Genomic DNA, 21,542 nt, shown 5'->3' on the forward strand with positions numbered 1-21,542 from the left:
GTGACTAATTTGCCTTCACCTAGCTCTATTAGAGCGATCCAACGAAATTGTGAAATTGAAAGCCTTCAAATGGATCGAAATGAGTGATTGGATGCGGGAAGGAAAAAGAAAAGAAAAGTTCAATATGGAATCGAATCAAATTTTCTGTCTAACATTTCGGCGTCTGTTCAGGCGCCTGAACCAGGCGGGTAAAGTGAAAAAACCAAGTAAGAAACAAGAACCACGTGTGAGAGTGTAAAGTGATGAAACATTTTAAATCTAGTATTTTCCTAGCAAGCGTAAAGCAATATTTTTATAAATAACAAACCGCGTTATTCGTACACCAGTTTTTTGTACCCTTTTATTCGGCTCCCCGGACAGTTTTCCACTTTGACCAGTTCCATCAAAATCCATTTTCAGTGGAAACAGAAAGTTGAATTTTATGTCAAATTGTTGCAAGTCGCTTTTAAAGGCATCTCAATTGATGGAAAAGGTTTCGAGTCAACAACTGGCCAGCGGAAAAGCGAAGCGTCCATTTGGGTTTTTGTTCATTTTTCGATCCCTTCGAAGTTCTGCCTCATTCTTTTCCCACCAACGCCCGGCACGTGTGTTTTTGTTTTTGTGTGTCCATATGCGGAGACGAATGAGTAGGTGTGCAGGGAAGCTGAAACTATTTCTCACTCGCGGCTATTTATGCAATCGGCCCGACGGAACACTGCTAGGACACCGGAGCGATGGAAACTAAGTTAAACATCATCACTGTTCAAATATTGACAAACTCGCCGGTCGCACGCACATCCCCATCGGCGGAGGGAGTCGAAAGGGATGATGCCCGACAACGCGTGGGAATGAAACTATACGAGTAAAGCAAGATAGTGAGATCGATAGTGAGCGATGCCAAAAGGATCAGTCGGACTTCACTTTCATATTTGCTGAGCGACCGACCTAGTGGCAATTAACTTCTTCCCTCCTGAAGTTCCAGACTGTTCAGAGGTTTTCGCTGACTGACGGGAGGAAGTGTCGAAGCCAATCTCCTCCCGGAATGTGTATCAGTTTTAACAAGCCTCGGAATATCATCGCCACACCCGTCACACTCGGTTTCTGGTGTCAATGGCAATCGACGATGGCATGTGACTTGGTTAGTGTTTTTTTTTTGTTGAAAAGTTCATCGCGTGACAGGTACCACCACTCTTTTTGCCAGTATTACTTTTCGATTCAATGTTACAGTTACAACTCCTCAAGTACTCAGTGTAAAGCTGGGGATAGACGGATGCAATATTTCACTGCAATGAAATAAAATTTGACATTGCTACCAAAAATGACAGTGAATGCAATATTTCGATGCTTAACCATCTCGTTTGGATCTTTGCAATATTGCAATGAAATACGCATAGCAATATTGCAATGACTGTCATTTTAGGTAGAAATGTCAAATTTTATTTCATTGCATTGAAATATTGCATCCGTCTATCCGCAGCTTAATATTAATATGCAGTGTTTCGTTCATTTTGAATTTACAATCTGACACCTTTTCGCAACTACTTTGACTGCTATCAGTCAGTCATCATTGTTTCTTTTCACTTTTCGTGAACTTAATTAAACGATTCATCAACTTAATCCCAACTCTCTTTTTGTTGACCATTCTGTGATGATATTGTATAGAAACAAAATTGTAGTTTAATTCACTTTTCAGCTCATCTGCGCTCTCTGTGCACAATTTAATGAACCGTTTGATACATTAAGTAGAAACTGTTAATTTTGCCCAGAACGGGGTTATTCAAAGGCTCTGTTCTGCTAGAGATTGAACTGGTAAGCGTTCAACTTGCCACTATCACGTTCGAGAGAGTTACCTCCGTTGATCGGATTGATGCAACAAATTACGTTTCGAAACAAAACAAAAAGCAAAGAGTGATCGACAACCAATAAACGATTAAATGAATCGTAGCAACCAGTTTCGAAATGCTTCACGGAATTTCAATACGCTTCAACATCGTTCGCCCCAGATTCGAACCCGCGTAGTGATGGCGATAGGGTCGTGGTTTTTCTCGCTATCGAACCGCGTATCGGTGTACACGACAGTGTACGTGCCATATTCAATTTTAATTAGGTCATCACTGGACTCCGAATGGCGTTCCGTGCAGCCGTTTTCGTATACTTGGGGAACTAGATGAAGGATGGCACGCAGTACACACACACACACACACACACGGACAACTAACTCTGGTTCGGTTTCAATTTGCAGGCACCTCGTTCGGCAACAGTCTCTCGGACACGCTGCTGGATCCAGACTTCATCGACAGTCCACCGATGGTGCAGCCGAAGTTCACCTCCCGCTCGCAGTCGATACGGGCCGTCATCGGCGACACCATCACACTTCCCTGCGAGGTGGAAAATCTGGGTGAGTACCGCCGTTTTCTCTTCTATTTCCTACTGCCTGTCTCCGTCCCCTCAATGTCAGAGCAAGCAACAATAAAACAAAATCGAAAGGATCAACAATCTCATCGTTGTACCTCACTCTAGAGCTAGAAAGGTCGGTGGTTTGTATTCCCGCAAAAGAGAGTCTCTTGACGCTGAAAAGCTGGTCCGAAGGAGAAACTTCCCAGTCGGAGACGGTGGGATGTCTATTGCCGACTCGTTTTCGTTCACCAGGTCGTCGTGGACACACGCGTTCTTACCTCAATCGAACGACATCTCGGAATGTCCACCGGTACTTGCCGGCAGGGTATCATGTAGAAATTGGTAACCGTTTTCATCCTGTTCTGCATGCCCTCCTTTTCCTTCGTACGTTCCCCTTCTCTACGGTAGCTTTGACACTGTCCAAAAACAGACGAGCTGCCTTTCGTCCGGAACAAGAGGCACAACGTCGGAAACATCCATCGGAATGACGAAAAGTTGAGCCGAATGAGCAACGACTTCGGGCTCAAGCAAAAACCAGGCCATGGAGGGGGTGGTTTATGCAAAAAGTTATCCAATGCGGCTATCCCCGTGTAGTATTCACCTGCCTCGGAGCGGAACATGGGACAAGTTTTTCACCCGCGTGTGCTTCCATTCTTTTCTTCGCTTCACTCGCCAATGTCAGTTCGTTTTCCAGCATGCTTTTCGACCACGTCGCCCATAATCTGCCCGATTACAGGATTATCATCAATCTGCATGATTATGCCGAGCAGCCCGTTAGAAAGGATTGAGGAATTACACGCCTGGGAAAAGACGATTACGGAGAATCCCGGTGATTTGCGTGTTATTTAGGAAATTAAATTTATTCTTCGCTCAACGCTTCCACGTTTAATCAGTCGAGCGTTTCGAGGAGAATTTTACAAACGAAGAATGAGATCCGCTATTTCAGACAGCAATGCGCAGAACGGTACACGATGACGAAAAACTAGTTACAATGATTAAAGAGCTGCCGTTTACGGTACGCCGGCAATTATTCTAAAGAGCATTTAATTTAAAACGATTCAAATTTGAAAGGCAGTCGAATGCAGACGTCGTGCTTCAAACTAGGAACGAAGGGACGCCTCGTGAACATCTGCTCACCTGTCTCGTTGTGTTTCTTTCGCAAGCTTTCCACAACCAGCGCCTTTTTTAAATCATATATTTAAAACGTTTTCATTAATCGGACCGTTTTCAGAGCCGATGGCAAATTGAATCGTTTTTCCAAAGGCACGCAGAAACGGGAAATAATTTTCTATTTGCACGTTACCAGCATAATGAAACTTAGGCCTTCCTTTTGGACGGTCCAGGAGCGATGGACTTAAATGCGTACATTAAGGATGTTATTTTAATTGAATCATTCATGGATGCAGTTCATTTGCGCAACGGATTGGTGGAGGCGATGCGTGAAAAACTATACACGCACGCATTTACTAAATCAAACAGCACGATAATTAATTTTTCATTTCACCGCACACTCCGGGCGGCGTAAACTTTCTCGTCGTTTGTATCCGCTATTCGATTTTTCCACGCACTCATGAGGATGTTTTCTCGCTCCGCTATTTTCTATATCCGTTCCGAGTACCGGAAAAGGCATCTGTTTTAGTGTTACCGATGGATTTTCCACCAACCAGCAACCACTCGGGATGCGGCACTAAGGGTAATGGTAGCCTCATGTGTGCGAGCACATTGTTGCGTATAAATTATTCGGAAACCGACCTCGGGAATGCCAGCACAGCATCACCGCTTTGCACTTAGGGGAAATGGTGTATCCATCCATCAGACCCATCAGAGTCCAAAGGAGGCTTACGGCGAATGTCCAGTTCGGCCAGCTAAAACTGCATTCAAACTGCGAATAAATGAACCGATTCCAACAGACAGCACCCAAAACACACTTTTCCCTCCCGATCACGACTCACGGTTTTCGCACGTTCAGGGGCTTGCGGAGTCCTTGGGGAGTCCTGGCAAAAGCCGTGTTGGGCTTCTCTTCCCGTTTCGGTGGACTCGTTTTGGAGCGAATGTTATTTCAAATTTAATCCCATCTACGATGGATCGCTGAAAGTGGGAAGGGGAAGGAGTAGCATGAGCTCCTCTTCGGTCCTCTTTTCCAGGTGCTGGAACTACCTGATCCTTGCTCCATTCAAACAGAGTTTAGTAAATGAGCATCGAACATATGCCCGGCCCGTTTCGGTTTCGTTTGCACATATGAAGTTCCGAATTTACCGACCCACACTCCCAAACACACGCACACACACACGGCGCTACAGTGGTAGAGCAAACAAGACCCATCCGAAATGCTTTGGACAGGATTTTGTTTGCACGGCTCCCGCTTCCTGTCCAGTAATTTTCCAGCCTCTGTTACGGAATTCTTTTCACCTTGCGCTCACCGGAAAAACTGACCCCGTACTAAACGTGTATGTGTGTGGTGTTGGAGCAAAGCAATGAACACTACTTGTGTACGACCAGCATGCTGCAGTCGATTCCAGTCGATCGCGCGCTGTACGCCGCTTTAACCTATCTTCCTCGCAGAATTCCACCGCTTCATTTGTCTTCCGTTCTGGGGCACTTCCGGGAATCTCCGGCAATGATAATTAGAGTTCAAATAATTATGTTTATAGCATTCCCATCCAACCCCGCACCTCTCTTCGGTTGAGGGCATTAATTTCCAACCATTGTTTCTAGCACTTACAGAACTATTGTGGAATTAATTTGTCTAGCGGTTCGTAGAAGTGCAGCAGCATGTTCATGTTTCATTATAGGACCCTATATTTATGCAGCCAATCGATCGTTTTATAGGAACGCCAAGTTTTGAATAATAAGTACTTATGCATTAATACTTTACGATTATCTACTTCATATTTTAGCTTTTTTATTATGTATGGAGTTCGGTGTACACTAAAAACTCGACCAATACTGAACCGTCGCTTCTGAAACTTTTCACACATTAAGTTTAAGTACTGCAGATGTTGTTGAAGGTTTGTTTGATCACTATTTTTTGATTAAATTATCTATATTTTACAATTTAAACTCAGTTTTACTAACACAAACTAAACAAGCATGTAAACAAATGTCAAGGTGTATCCAACATAGTTACCCTAAGGTTTATACATCACGGAGAAATTCATGAAATTTCATACATTTAAATATGCCGATATTTTAACTAATAAATTAATTCAAACTTTCAAGTAAAGAGTAAAACCATAAATCTTTTCTCAACCTTTTCTTCACCGAGCAACGCCGGGGCGTCAAGCTAGTTTACCATATTTATCTTTTTTCACCTTTTCTCAATAATTATAGTTAAACAACGCCTTCCGCAAATCTGTCAGATTTTCTAATCTTTTCTTTATTTTAATTCCTCTGATTCAATGTTGTGCTCCAAATTTAATCAAACAAGCACTATCAGCAGTTTTTAAACCATTGAGTGCCTCAAAATACAAATATCGCCTATTAACAGCATGCAAAACTTATAAAATTTAATCTAAAAGTGCCAACACAGATGCAACAAGCAACTGAAAATAGTAATGCACTGCGTAAATGCAATTAAAACAGGTAAAAAATTTATTACTATGTATGATGTGTTGTATGCCAACAAAATGCGTTAGAATGCTAGCTACTGAAATCCATCAATTGAAAAAAAAAACAATTCCCCAAAAAATCAGGTGATGATAAGCAAGTTTTATCAGTTTTGTTCAAAACACCATCCATGTTTTTCATTGTTCAACGAGCAATAACTACCCTTCGAACTATCATAGCTGATAGTTAAGACCTTTTTTCTTTACCGGAACACGAAAGATCCGCAAAATCTACGTTTATCTACCGCGCTGCTCATATTTCGATTACAACAGTTGCCTGTCGACGATCGCAAACGCTTCGCACGGCAAAACGCGAGCATAATAAACAACTCGCGGCGTAGCAAACACCAGCAACCCCGGGCTTGATAAAATACATTTTCACGCAAAGGCAAATGTTGCCCCCGCATCTTCCCCAACCGCACCTGCGGCCACCGTTCCTATCTGAACTTCTAATGCATTGCCATGCCCTTCAACCACACTATGCAGCAGAACAAAATGAAACAACGTGCTGGCCGGAAAAGCTGTACAATCGCAATACGCCAATGCCGAGCCCCTTGCCGCGATTCGCCTGTATAGTCTAGCACTATAGTTGTCGGTTCGGTTTTCCAGTACTGTCCCAGCGGAAAGTGGAGGCTCAACGGTAGTACAAGAGCATCCCCGTTTCGCTTTGAGTTTTCGGCTTTTCACTTTCCATCGCTGGCGGTGCTACCGGCAGTTTTCGCGAAATTACCAATCCTATTCCTATTTCGGTGCATCCTTCAGTCTCGGGGATGTGGCAAAAGACGGTGGAATGTGTTGCGGTCTTGAACAAAGCGAGAACCTTTAATTTTATTTTTCAGTGCTCCCTGTTCTATCTTATAGAAATGACTTTTTATGTTGGCAAAAGGGACGACATGAAGGAGATGATTTTAAATGAAGTTTTAAATTCATTTGCAGAACGATTCCTCACCGTACCAGGCAAACTAACCTGGCATTTTACTGTTCGTTTTGTTCGCCTTACCTTATTTTGGCCGACTTTTCCTATTTTGCTCTGCTTCACATGGAGCATGACAGTGGGAAAACTTTCACGGCATATTTCAAAAGCCCTGCTGTTGTGGGAGGAAACGAGAGACTAACCACTTTTTTATGTTAACGTAATGTCTTCCCCACTCATTATCGGGAAACCGGCAAAATTAGCTCCAAGATCGAGTTACCTCCTCTTTCTTTGTCAGTTTGTTGGCCCACACTTCATAACCGTCGGCAAATTAGCAGATGGGTTACAACGGGTGCCTACTTTCGGACCATGATAGAATACAAAGTGCATTTTAATTCACTCATTAACATTAAACTATTCAATTATACATTTGCAACAATGATGTATGCTAATGGTAAAAAGTTGAAGGAAATTGCGAGAGGCAGTAGGTGTAGGTACATTCCATTTACTTCCATGCAAAAGTGGCATGGCTGAGAGGCTGATAATTTGGCCACAAGTGGATGGGAAAGAATGAGAGCAGAGCATCTTTATTATCTTTAACAGTAGAGCAAATAAGAAACCGCTTGATGCACGTAATTGTAAAACGAACGCCGCTGAGATATCGTTTATAACCTAACGTTTCACTAAGGATATCTAAAACGTGAAAGGTATTGCATCCTCTTTGCTCAGCGCATTTGCAGTTTCTTATAGCGTATCATATGATTGATTCTATATTTATTTTTATATTTAGCGGAATTTCATTTTACCCCATAAAGTCCTATATATTGTGTATCGTTTAATCGCTCTTCTTTATTCATTATCAAATTTATTTTATGTTATTTCAAAAGTTTTCATAGTTTCATTGTGCAACGAAGTTTGTTTCTTACCACAGAAAGCCGCAGTTTTGTTCAATGCTAATCCATTTTCATTTCATTCCATTCCCTCGCAAATGGCGGCCAATTTCCAACTTAATTTACGTATAATCCAATCCGTTTAACGTTCACATTCTAAAATGTCTCCGAGACGTCTCGAAACCATTCCGATGACGGAACAACCAAAGCACGGATAACGACACATGAATGATCAAAATTCGTTCGAACTTTACGTAGCATTAAAATTGACTTTTTAAGCACAGCACTAAGTTTAGCCGTTTTATCTTCGACAGCTCCGGCTTTGAGACTTCTTAGCCATGCGTCCTAACGTCATTTATGTCTAATGCCTTCTCCGGGAGGCTTGCGTTCGGCAGCAGACACTTTACCACACCATACGTACGCTCGCTTGAGGGTAAGGCCGACTTTGGAAGGTGCCCGAGTCATTCGGCTTTCGTTTCGACATTGTTTTTTACGAATGTTTTCTGCAACAGAGAACAAGCAGATGAAAATGGATTTTGTGATTCAGTTTTTTGTGTGTCATTTCACGGTCATTGTGGAAAACGAGGCGGAAAGTTGCTATCGATGCACAGTAGGGCAAGGTCCGGATAACGGATAGGTTTGTTTTAAGAAAAGATTTTCTTTTAAGAATCGCCTTTAAAGGCAGAAATGTGTAAAATGAAAAATAACATTTGGAAAATGTTGAAGGCAACGTTTTATTTCCGACTAACTATATTTTAAGCAGTGGACCCTCTGAACAGAAAAATCTCTTAAACGCGCTCTTTATCTTTCGTCTCTCGGAAACTTTCTCCTTCCAGGCCGGAATATCCTTCTGTGGCGACGAGGGAGCGCCGTCGTAACGGCGGCCAATCTGATCATCACCCGCGACGCCCGGTTCAAGCTGCTCGAGGGCTACAGCTTGCAGATTAAAAACGTGCGCCCGCAGGACGCCGGGGATTACAACTGCCAGATCGGTGACCACGACAACCGGGATCTGGTGCACACAGTCGAGATTCTCGTGCCGCCCTCGGTGCGCTCGAACCCGGAAACTGGCCACGTCACCGTTCGGAAGGGCGGCTCGGCCACGCTGGAGTGCAAGGCCTCCGGCAATCCGGTGCCGAGCCTCAGCTGGACACGGAAGGTACGCTAGCTGGAGCGTTGATGTCGTTCCCTCTAAAGGGTCCGCAGGATTCGACGGAAAATCATGTGTTCTTTTCTTCCGGCGTTTGTTCCTGATTTTGGTTTTTCTCTCCATCTCTTTCTTTCTCTCTATCCCCACCGCGTAGGACTCAATACACGGATCGCCGCATCTCTCCGAGGGTCCCACCCTGACGCTGGACAACGTCAACCGGCAGGACAGTGGAACGTACCGGTGCTACGCGGACAACGGCATCCGGGAGCCGGTCTTCGTCGACATGCAGCTGATTGTGCTCTGTGAGTAATTGATCCGACTGGCCCGGGGGACAGACTGCAGTCCAACCGCCCATACAAACTCTATTCCGATTGCGCCGGAAGCAATCAGTCACTAATTGTGAAATGATTCGACAAAACACCCGTCGGTATCCAGAGTTTTCGTGCAGCCGTCTGCGTAATTCGCCTGTTCGCCTGCCCGGTGGCATTATGAAGTTCTGTCATTTTGCTCGATTATGAAAAGTTGGATTTGAATTCAATTAAAAATAGATTTCTCGATTGCGTTCCCGTTCTCTGGAATGCCGATACAGCAATGGTTCTAGTGTACAATGGTTAGAGTACCATTTTTCATTTTAAATTATTCCATAATATGAGTTTAATTTTGATAAGAAACGATCCAAAATCAAACAAACACTACACAATCTAATGTTCTGCTTGATGAATGATGTTTAATTACCCTTAAACAGCTACTTTTCTAACTTAAACAACTACTAATTCTTACTAATCACACAGTTGTTAATAATATCACCTTAAAAAAAAATCGTACAGTGCAACCATTATTTATTTCAATGCTCTTTATTTTTAAAACTTTGTTAACACTTTGCTTGCCCGTACTTTTGTAAAGCGCTCGTCCATTTGATAAAAGTTTTCGAAACCATGTACTGGTACTTTTTAGTATACTTGTTTTTTACAGTTTTGGTTTTTATAGCACATCGTTCCTTTAGCTTGGTATAGAATTCGTTTCAAAGTTTTTATTTTCAAAAGGAAAAATTTTAATTCAGATAAACTCACTTAAAACCAAAATGACGCGCAAAAAAGCATTTGGTCTTTTTTTTGTAACTTTCCATTTAAAAACACATCTTAACATGGAAAAATTATCATCCGTTTCAGAAAATGGTGAGCGTTTAAAATTACCTCTATTTAGGATCTAGTGCGATTGAAAACTCTAGTTATCCATTTTATCGCCCAAATTTATCAATTTACATTACATACTTGTTACGCGGACCTTTTATTATTTGTTTGATAACATTTCCCAACGAGTGAGTTGATCACACTAATCGTATAACGGCTGTACTCATGCTAATCGCATTAGGAGCTTTAAAAGAATCCTTCCAAACTCGAAGGCAGTCTAACGTCGCCTCACACAGGACGAGCACAAAGAAACAACACAGTAACACTCACCGTGCCGGTATGTTTAACCGTCCGAACAAAATGGTTATGATCCTTCTCGGAATGGTCGGTACGAGTGAAATTCCGCACAATGCTGGAGTTTGATATATTAAACTAGTCGCTTTTGCTAAATTTTGGGTTTTCTTTTTCTACCTTTCTCTCGTCTCACCCGCTTGCCACCTACCTTGGCCGTACGACTCTCCGGATCTTCGCAGCTCCACCCGAAATCACAGTGGAAAAATCATGGGTCCACGCCGGCGAAGGATACGAAGCCCAGCTCGTCTGCACTGTGCACGGCGATGCTAATCCGGAGGTAATTTCCAGACTGAAATAAAAAAACTTCCAAAACATACACATTCACTTTTTGGTACTGGTAAGGGTCAAGGTTTTCCCTTGATTCTAAAAGCGTGTACATTCCAGTACAACAGTATTGTTTCACAACTATTTTGTTTGCACACTGAGAAACTTTACAAAAGAGGATCATTGCTGATGCTCTTAAAAGTGGGATTGTTTATTTTTGAAGAAGTCGAAGAAAGATAATCAAATTCTATCATATCAACACTTAAGCAAATATAATAACTTAACGATAAAACTTCAGTTTTTAAACGAACAAATTTTATTACTGCTTCATAACTATGAAATGTTTTTGTACCAACCTTTTTTTAATGTGACAAAACAGCCATTTTAATCCAAAGTCGCTACATTTTACCTAAAAAATTCAATAAGAACAAAAGATTCCAGGCAAATAGGAAGGTAAAATAAAACAGAATCCAACGGGAAAGGGAAAGAACTCTGAGCAAAGTTTGCTGCATAATGCATTCGGAAAGCAGCGCTGAAAAATGGAACCAATATATCAATCCATTTTCACTGCAACCGGTAATGATGCTCGAAGTAGTTCCTGGCACCACTTTGGCTTGGCTAGGGCCAACCGGGAGAAGCTGTTCTATGCAAAATGGTGGAAAGTGCTCCGTGGAAAGCACGATATAAAATTGACGTTATTTTATTTTACTTTTTATAAAATGTTACTGCCACAAACGGAATTAAAAAAACAACTTTCGCATATGTTGCAGCATCCGTAAAAGATACCTTTGAAAAAATGGTTGAGAATGCTCGTCTTGTTGTTCAGTACTATTAAGAATATTGAGCAAAGCAGCATCTTAATCTTTTTATGTGAATGTTTTAAATAATTAGAGAAGCAAACAACTCAAACCATATTGTAAAGAGTATGTAATTCAATTACAAGAAAAATATACAATTGCAATTTAAACCATTTTAGAAATGGTTTGAAAATTACTCAAACTTTCTTTTACCGTTTCATACAATGCAGTTTCCTCCAATGAAAAGTCTCCCATTTGTGCCCCAGTTTCCTCTCGTCGATACCAAGAAGCAAACAAAAACCTTGGTTAGGATTTGATCATTTAGATGATCAAAAAACTACCCGTTTCAACTTTTCTTCGAAGCAATCAATAGATGGCAAGCCCAGTTTTTCTTCTAGCGATCGTTTTCAACCGTTTTACCATCCACATGGTTTTATTTCTATTTGCTGTTCAACGATAAAGAAATTACTCTACCACAAAGTCGAAATGAAACTTCACTTTACTGGCCATATCCCATTGTCAGGGATACATTTCGAAATGATATTGGTTGGGCTTTTGGCAACAGATCTTAACAAAATATACTGACGATACTGATTCAGTTTTCAGTATTTGTAGATCCAGTATGCGCTACAGTTTCTGCTGAACTACTCTATTTTCAGGTCATGTGGTATCAGGATTCCTTTTTGCTTCATCCCAATGATAGGCGGACGATGGATACACGAGGGGAGAAGCATTATCTCGCAATAAGGAACGTCCGATCCTCGGATTTCGGAAACTACAGGTAATTGAATGTGTCCAATAGTGTATTGGTAAGCTTTACCGTAATTTAATTGAAGAGAATATACTTGGGGACATTTAAGCAGTACCCCCAACTCTGAGTGATACTTATTTAACTCAAAAACTCACATTTCAACCGGAACTATCTTTCACAGTTGTGTGGCGGAAAATTCTCTGGGACGCGCAAAGAAATACATCGAAGTGTCGGGACGGCCTGGACCGGCCCAGTTCCACTCGCCAATGTACAGCAGATATCGGGAAATGTACAACCTAACATGGAGCATTGAATCATTCCCACTGATAGAGGAAATAAGATTACTCTACAGAAAATTATTGGTAAGTAACTCTGGGGCTGTGCAGAAAGCTTGCCAGCAATAATTCCCGCTCGCCTTCGCTTCTCCTTGAGTTTCGCTATCGTTTTCATCCCATTCCAATCCTGAGTTCGTACGCTTCCGCATCATGCGGTCGCTAAAGGAACAGGAAAACTTATCTTCGGTTACAAATTTATTCCCCACCATAACTATCAGTAAAACCTTTTCCATAATTCTGGAGCGTCAGGGTTTACTATACACAGCCACATCAGCGCGGCACGGCGTCCATGAAAAACACTCGTTCCTACTGAGTATCCCCCTTTTCAAAGTAATTTATTGTAGCACGAGCATAGATTTTACAATCACCCACCAGAACATTATCAAACCGCAACCGGGAGATTGTTTCATGTTTAAGTAATAATTGATACTTCAGGTTTCTTTTAACATCTCCTGAATTAATTCCGTGCCGATTCTCCTGTTTGCCAATGAATCTTTTGCACAGCAGAAGAAAAACCACTTCCATTTCCATATTGATGAGAACATTACTTTGTAGCATTACGTTTGTAGCTTCGAGAAAAGCTTTGAATTGATTCTCGATGTTAGGTAGAACAACAAATGTGTAGAATATTGCAATAGGTAGCGATAAATACATTCTGTAGCTTTTATACCCTCGAGTTGAAATATTGTATGAGCTTATACAATTCTTTGTCTACGATAACAGCTGGTGAGAATAAAATGGCTTTATTCAAATACATTTTTCGCAAGAGATATTTCTTTCTCTCGCAGAATCAAGTCCTATGCAGGGCTGCATTCAGTAAGTAGGATTAATTTTCTTGAATCTAAATCACAAAAGAGTCTCAAAAGCTCAAAACGTATTAGTATAGACCACGTCTGGACTGCTGCAAATCGTCAGAATTCTTTTTTCCCCTTTCCCACCATCATTACTCTTGTCAGCTTTCGTTCCAGACAATCCCATTTCAAGTTCTACCTCATTCGCATAAGAGCATTCAAACCAAACAAAAACATAATTATTGCAACTCTTATCACTCCAATGCACTCTATCAATGATGCCGTCGGTGCCATGGTGCTCAAATTCAGATGAACGAGTCTTATCAACACCCGGGCAGATGGCACGACATCATCCTGAGCCCACCGTCGACCCGTTCTGAATCCTATCGGCACATCATGACTTACACCATCAAGGGACTGGATCCGAACTCCGTCTACGAGACGATCGTACAGGCGAAAAATCGCTACGGATGGAATGAGGTGAGTGTTACCTGATCCTTAAACTTAATTGTCGGGGTTTCCAATTTGTTTTATGCAATATTGACAGAAAAATTAGGACAAGAATTTGTATAACATGATTGTTTTTAGTAGTATTTAAGTTCGAAAGCAATACAGCTTTTCAAAATACGTCAAGCAAATGAATCGGAAGTCTCTTAAGCACAGGAGTCTGGCCTGGCTTGCTTGAGATTCTCAAAGGCATAAATAATTTGGACATTTTGCCTTTTCGTATTGGTGACACTATGCACTTTAACGGTAAATGAAACAAAATAAAACCGATTGCTAAATACGACATAATACCACACTAAATTAGAATCATGCGAAAAGTTGAGCTAATAGTAATGTTGTCTAGTTGTCCAAGCGGAGATAGCACTCAATTAGCGGAACCATTCTACAAGGCCCACCACTTGGCCAACAACGGTTGATAAATATTGGAAATAACCCATTCGATTACCAATCGAGGATGCTACAACACACTATCAGCTAATTACATCGTAAATAGACCATTTGATTTACACCTCATTATAGAGAAAACATTAATTACATTATACGTTGTAAAATTAATCTCATCGGTATGATGTCCATTTTCACTTCGACCCACTGCACGCAAACTATCGTCCACACATTTACTGACAAACACAGCACCGATCCAATAATAGCCTGCAAAAGGTAGGATTTGAAGATCCCGTGAGGACCGATAATGATCATCAGAAAATGTGAGAGGGACTGGAATGAAAACTATTAGCCCATACGATACCAAAGCTATGAAAAAAAGAACGATTTTCACTCATAAATGAATTGAAAAAAAACCAAACGTTCACATCACGCACGTTTAGTTCGAATCTGGCCACGATAAATTCGAAATAATTTACATTACATTTTTAATTACCTCATCCAGCGCAAATGTAAATTACATATAAACATGACTCCACACTGAAACGCATGCATCAAAAAGGCAAAGAGAGGGCAAGGTTGTGGGAGAGATACAAGAGCACCGCCTTTTCATAGCAGTTTGGAACTTCCCGCGAGACGCTATTTTGCAACAATTTCCAACCGATAGGCTGATTAAAATTGATTGCACACTCGCGTTGCGACTAACGAGATTTTGTGGCACGACTGCAACGCGTTTCAGGTTGTACGTGTGCTTTCGGAGCATTGGTAGGTAGAAACAATGAGCAATGAGTGTTGAGGAGAAAATACTTGACATAAAAACCAAACGTTGATCGTGAATGAACAAACAAACAAAAAATCATAAAAAACGAGCGTCCAGTGTACAAAATAGGCCAACGTGTTCGGACATTTCATTTTCATTTTCGTCCATCTCATGTACGCCCTTTTGACCCGCTTTCAATCCGATTATACTATTATAGAGACAAAATGATTCCTTGAACACTTTCCCAGAAGAGAAAGGGCAGGAAAAGCGTACCATGGGTACTTTGATCGAAACAATGACTCGTTTTAATTACTCACGCAGAGCGTTAACCCGATGTGTGACTGCGACATTTAATTAAATTCCATTATAACCATATTCGTCGACGTATTTTTGCACTATTTTCTCGCCTTAATGAGAGGTAGCCTTAATACGGTCGCATCTGTAAACGAGTATTCTGATGAAATTAAATAGACTCGTTCATCTCGATTATCGAACGTTAATTTCGATTCCATTTTTGTTTCTCCACCATCCTAGGTTAGCGACATTTTCCAATTTTACACGCTCAGCACCGATATGCCGAACGAGGACGTGGGGCAGACGCTCGGTTCGACGGCGTACGGGAACGACTACCGGGCACTCAGTGGCAGCGGAACACTCGGGAAAAGTTTGGTTTCGACGGCATTCCTCCTGAGCTTAGCGACGACCGTGCGGTGGCTGATGACAATGTAACGAGCTGGACTGTAACAATTGGATGTCAACTGGTCGCATGTTTAGTTTCTACCTTCTCCTTCTATGAACACAGTGTGTTTTATTGTATTTTTTAACTCATTGCTAAAAGAGAAGACCATCTTCAACAGTTTAGAGAAAATGAAAACGAATACAAGACACTAGAAAAACGGACATGTAAACCATCCAACAATATACCTGCCTCCTGCCCATACTGGAGAACATTATGCAAGAACACTTCTTACGTAGTTCAATGTAACGCTACAGGCCGTTCACCATTACCTAGGCAGAATAAGTAGATAAGTCATTCTATCAATTTAGTCGGTCAGCAGAGGCACAAAAATAACAAATAGGTTATCTCAAATGAAATGGGTAATTTTTATAGTAAAGATTATCGAGCTATAACCTCCCTGTGCGCCTCCAAGCTGTTCGACGTCATTGTTCATAGAGAGTTCCTAGATTGCGACCACTGACTTTCTCGAGTATACCGACATAACATCAAGCTTTGTTCGAGTCAATCATTACAACTGCTAGTAAAATTACATATGCTTTATTTGTCACCCTCATGGTGGTTGATCATGAGGTTCATCTCATACCTTTGTGACCACCACTACTCCGTAAGACGTTAACCTTCTCTTCCATCTGTTGGACTTTTACCACTCCTCTATTCATTTCAAACGCTTAGTCATTCAGTTTTCTCAATCCCTATCTCCGTTCTCTAATCTTTTAGACTACTGATCTATATTACTTGCGTTAGTGTGAATTAAGGATCCTAATCTTTCTGTCTTATTGTGATGTCGGTAAGCGTAGGATTTAGTCGTAAGCTCTACATATAGCCCTGTGAGAAAGATATATTGAATGGAAATACATACATACAAACTTAAATACAGAAATACGTGTGTTCCATAGTGTTTGGGGGTACTTCTGGCGGAAGCAATCTTGGTCCACTTATGTTTTCGATCTTCTTCAATGACGGTTGTTGAATGGACGTGCATGAACTGCGGATTTATCTGCTTATTGAGACTGAGACGGACTGTGATACCTAGCAATTATTGTGTGATAGCTTTAGTGATTAGTGCTAACTAATCAACCATAGTATTGGTATTGAAAAGTACCAATTGTTAACTTACCAAAGAATACCCTATCAATCAAAACTATGAAATCATGGATTCTGATGTCTCACAGTGTCTAGAGTTCATAGATCCTACCTGCAATAAAGCGTCAGTATGATCCGCTCAATCTTAGAGTTCATTAGCGTCATTTGGTTTCCATTTACAGGCTGCTGGATACATATAATAAACAGTACGTCCTACCTGTGTTGCTTTGCGATTTTTATCTCGAATTTTCACTTCTCGGCTTGACTATCGTACACGCTGTCTGTTACCACGCTTTACAAACGTAAAGTTGCGCAATATGTATGCATTGGTAAATTTTTGGTAGAACGTGCAAACGATTAGAATTAGGTAAGGTTTAGCACATCAGCAACGCATATTATTATACAGCCACAAAGACCCTTTATTGGAAATGGTGCGGAAATTCAATTATTACTTTGAATATTTTACTTCAACTCTTCAATTCATCTCTTTTAAGCTGCGCTTTATAATTGAAATGCTACTCCTTTACGGTAGAGTTAGTCCCAAGAACTAAGTACAGTGTCCAAGCCATTATGTTTGCGGTACAGTTCTGTACAAAAATAAATAAATAAATTAACAAATGAAATAAATAAAATAAACAGAAAAATAAATGAAACATTAGCAAATTAAGAGGAAGATTCTGAGAATTAATACTTAAGTCAGAATACAAGAAACTACAAACGATATAAACAGTACCCGCAGTCTGGCGGTGAATAGATGAGAAAGAGCAAAAGAAATAAAACAGAAATAAATATACCATAGTTTACGCTAAAGAAAAGACAGAAAAATACTTCCATAAGATTCATTATTAACCCCATTATTCGCCGTACACTCTCATTTCTTCTTTGCTGTTGATAGGTTTTGGTTTTAATCCGACTGTAAGAAAACCTCGTTTAGCAGAGGAAAACTAATTATAATGCCATTACAGACTTATCATTACATAATCTTCACGTAAACATGTACATTCAGTAGCAGCAGGAGCTATGTATATGTTTCATTGTATGATTCTGTAAAAATTGAAGTATAAGATCCCCTTGATTTGGTTTTAATTCCCGGCTAGTTTCTCGAGAATTCGCAAACAGTACAGACCTATATTGTATGAAGATTGTAAATAATAATATCTACATACGTTTTAACAATAAAATCTTGCTGAACCAAACCCTTTTCACGTTTTTGTATTCCAAAGACTTCTAGAAGGTGTCAATTTTGGTAGGTACAGGCTGTTTGTTATTAAACCCCAATATCAATTCGTTTCGATGAAAACATATGTGTGTGAGTTAAGCCAATTCAATCTCAAGCTCGCATCGTTTTCAAATGCTCCGCCACAGGGTGCTTAGCATGAACTTTATGCAAAATCGTATGGTTTCGACATGAATCATGCATCTATGATCCTGTAATCATCAGGATATTCGATGAAATTCGCTAAGATGAGTAAAACGTGGCGTGATCGTCTTGTAGGGATTTAAAGTCCTTAAGCTGCGAATAGTCCTTTGACTTAGTGAAGATATCCGGATTAGCATCGGTATGTTTTTTGATATCACCTGGTTCGTCTCGTGCTGGTCCCAGACAGGTTCTTCAAAGACGGGGCCCATACTGCAGACACCAGACGCTCCTTCACTCTTGTCGTCTGCATTGTATGATTTCTCCATCCATTCCTAGTACCAACTAGCTACCTTATTTCGTGACGGTTTCCCATTTAGCAGGGAAAGCGGGTATTTAAGGCTGAGTTATTATCGCTACTCTTTTTCTCGTTGCCGCAACTTTTCCGCATGCTCTTGGTAATTTCCAAGGTTGCGATTTGTCAAAATTTCCTTTAAATCCTTATACTTAATTTAGTTTTGAGCGTAACTTAGCGTTTTTTTCGTTTGACGCGTTTTTTCGACCATGCGTTTTTCGACCGTCGCGCCCGCAACGGCTAAAACCAAACATGCGATGGAAACACTCTTTCTCTGAATCGTTTCCAGCTAAACATCAAGAACAAAATCACTACAGCATAACACAAAACCTCTGTGCCTTGAACGATAACGGTTTCATCTTCACTTAAGCACAAGTTTTAATGTATTTTAGAAAAAACTTTTGTAAACAAAACCTCCACACGCACGAATGAACAAGTTAGAACTGCATTGACAGCTTGCCTTGATTTCCTTTGTAAAGGTAGGGTAATGATAGCCAGTTTCATGAAAATGATATTTTTTCAAGACACTGACAGGGCCAAGGTATGTACATCGTTGCAAGGTAATCTAATTTTTAAATCAACATGTTTTGTTATCAAAACAGGTAATGAATGATTTTATTGAAACCTTTTTAGTGTTGAAAAAAACTTTTGTTCTATTTTTGTTCATTGATCACATGGTGATCCTTTTATCATCGAAAATAATAGATACGTCAGCTGTCCCAACCTTGGTTATTTGATGCAAATAACTGTTTCAGGTAAGGCCCAAGGTATATATGTATTATTTCAAGGTAAATTTATTATAACATAAATAATTTTCGTGATCAATGTGTTCTGAAAATGCCAGGATTTTTAGTGTTGCAAACTATAAACTGAAGAAGCATGGTTTTCATGGGCACTTTATGATAAAATCAGTGTTTTGGTTATCCATTAGTGGGCCCAGGGTGTGTATAGAGTTGTAAGGAATTTTTGTAAAAGTACATTTTTTGTTTTCAAAAAGGTAGGATGCGTTCCGTGAAAATATGATTATGCGAACAACAATCAGCAGAAACACGATCGCAATCGGTTTTTCTTTCTACTTCATGTAAATATAATGGGCATCTGAAACAGATCTTGTGAAAACCCAAGGTGTACACAGCATATCAAATAGAGGTAATGGAATATCATCATGGGTTTTCAATAAATGGAATGCATGAGCTGTAAAGATTGTTAGATACGAAGAGAGACAGCATTGCAAGGTGACTTAATTTTTCGTCATAATTTTAACATCTTGATGCAACAGTTTTGACACCGTTGAGGGGGGCTGGAGACAAGGTGTATATATTAGAAAATGAAGTCGTCCAGAGTAAAATGACATTTCATGACTTGACGTAACACTGCTGTTGGTATTGTTGTGAGTTTTGAGGGAGTATTGGAGAAGGTTTGAGCTTATGACATATTATTACTCAAATATGGCACACCTGCTAAAGCGAATTAAAGCCACCTTCCATATTTATACACCTTGGGCTTGAGAGCCAAAAAAATGTGAAATAAAGACATTACAGAGTAAGAAGGAGCAAGTGGGAGAAAGAAAGAGAGCGAGAGAGAGAGAGAGAGAGAGAGGGAGAGAGGGAGAGAGAGAGAGAGAAAGAGAGAGAGAGAGAGAGAGAGAGAGAGAGAGAGAGAAAGAGAGAAAGAAAGAGAGAAAGAAAGAGAGAAAGAAAGAGAAAAAGAAAGAGAGAAAGAAAGAGAGAGAATGAGAGAGAAAAGGGCTGGGAAGCGTGTGAGATAGTGAGAGAGCGTGAGAGGAGGGAGGCGTGCGAGAGAAAGAAAGAGAAGTTAGAGGAGGCAGCCTAAGAGGGGGAGAGGAAACCGTGCGCATTAGAAATTTGGTAGCAACGTGGTCAGTTTATTGGAACGCGCATCTACATGCATCCGCAAAACGAACAAGGGAGATAAATCCTTCCGAGATACAAAGCTAGCAAGCGTCGCAATGTTCCGGCCTTCGAGCTGATACTGCGCCATTGACGAATTTTCACATATCCAGAAGGATCCTGCAAGATAGTATGGAGAGATACGGATGTACACCGGAAGTATCATCAATGTGTGCTCTTTACTTCTCTTAATTTTTGTCTCCCTTTTCGGAGAGGGTTTTATTCAATGACCGATACAATGTGGCAATCGCATCGCAATCATGTGGATTATCATGCGTAGCAGGAGTTAAAAACCCGGCACTTTCAAAAGTAGAGTTGCAATGTGTTGTAACTTGGCTTGGCAATGAAGAAACCTCCTGCTGAATTAACCGAAAGGTTTGGTAAACGTGATTTCATGAGCTAACGGTGATATTTGTATTTAAATTAAAACCACCATTTGACACAAAAGTCCTTCTACAGAAAGAACTAGAAAATGTAACGACATGAAACCTTCCATGGGACGGAAGGGGATCCAGGAGTTACCGACGGGCCAGGTACCTGGCCTCCAAAAAACTAGTTTTATCTAACAAACTTCCCGTTCACTACATTTTATGTGGATATCTCTATAGTTATTATGCTATAGTTTGTTTTAGGTTAGTGTAGTAACTTATGCATATCCATCGACATGGTCCACTACTTGAAATGCGGCTTCGTGTACTTGCCTGTAGTAGCCTGCCGTCCAATTGTATTTATTAAGGGGACGGGAAACGAAGCGTAATCGCTAGCGTAATCGTGTTATTCTGCTGGTCCATCTGTCAGAAAGAATTTTGGCTCACCTACCCTATAATCGCATGCCTAATCTTGTCAGTACGTAAACAAACGAATCAATAGTTCACTCATCCGTGATTATTTATCAAATTTCCATGATTATTTAGCGTAGTTTTTGTATTTCCAACAATAAACAACAAAATAATAGCAGTAGCTTCAAGAAATGTTGCCATTTTTACCAAATTGCAAAACATAAACAAAGCAAAGATGACGCTTGGCCTGAATATCGACGATACACGAGAGACCAGCGATTACGCTTCGTTTACCGTGCCCTTAAAGGCATA

The 21,542-nt window shown here is 40.6% G+C and overlaps 1 protein-coding gene across 1 annotated transcript in view; it reads left to right on the top strand.

Moving 5' to 3' along the window:
- Nucleotides 1-15,736, top strand: part of LOC131268250 (protein amalgam-like) — a 56,881-nt gene extending 41,145 nt beyond the window's left edge. The window contains exons 2-9 of the mRNA XM_058270805.1: nt 2,222-2,377; nt 8,621-8,943; nt 9,089-9,236; nt 10,598-10,695; nt 12,139-12,260; nt 12,412-12,592; nt 13,666-13,836; nt 15,542-15,736. Coding sequence (XP_058126788.1) covers nt 2,222-2,377; nt 8,621-8,943; nt 9,089-9,236; nt 10,598-10,695; nt 12,139-12,260; nt 12,412-12,592; nt 13,666-13,836; nt 15,542-15,736 — 1,394 coding nt within the window. The remainder of the gene's footprint in view (nt 1-2,221; nt 2,378-8,620; nt 8,944-9,088; nt 9,237-10,597; nt 10,696-12,138; nt 12,261-12,411; nt 12,593-13,665; nt 13,837-15,541) is intronic.
- The last annotated feature ends 5,806 nt before the right edge of the window (nt 15,737-21,542 follow it).

Source organism: Anopheles coustani, chromosome 3 (assembly GCF_943734705.1).
Source record: "Anopheles coustani chromosome 3, idAnoCousDA_361_x.2, whole genome shotgun sequence".
NCBI lineage: Eukaryota > Metazoa > Arthropoda > Insecta > Diptera > Culicidae > Anopheles > Anopheles coustani.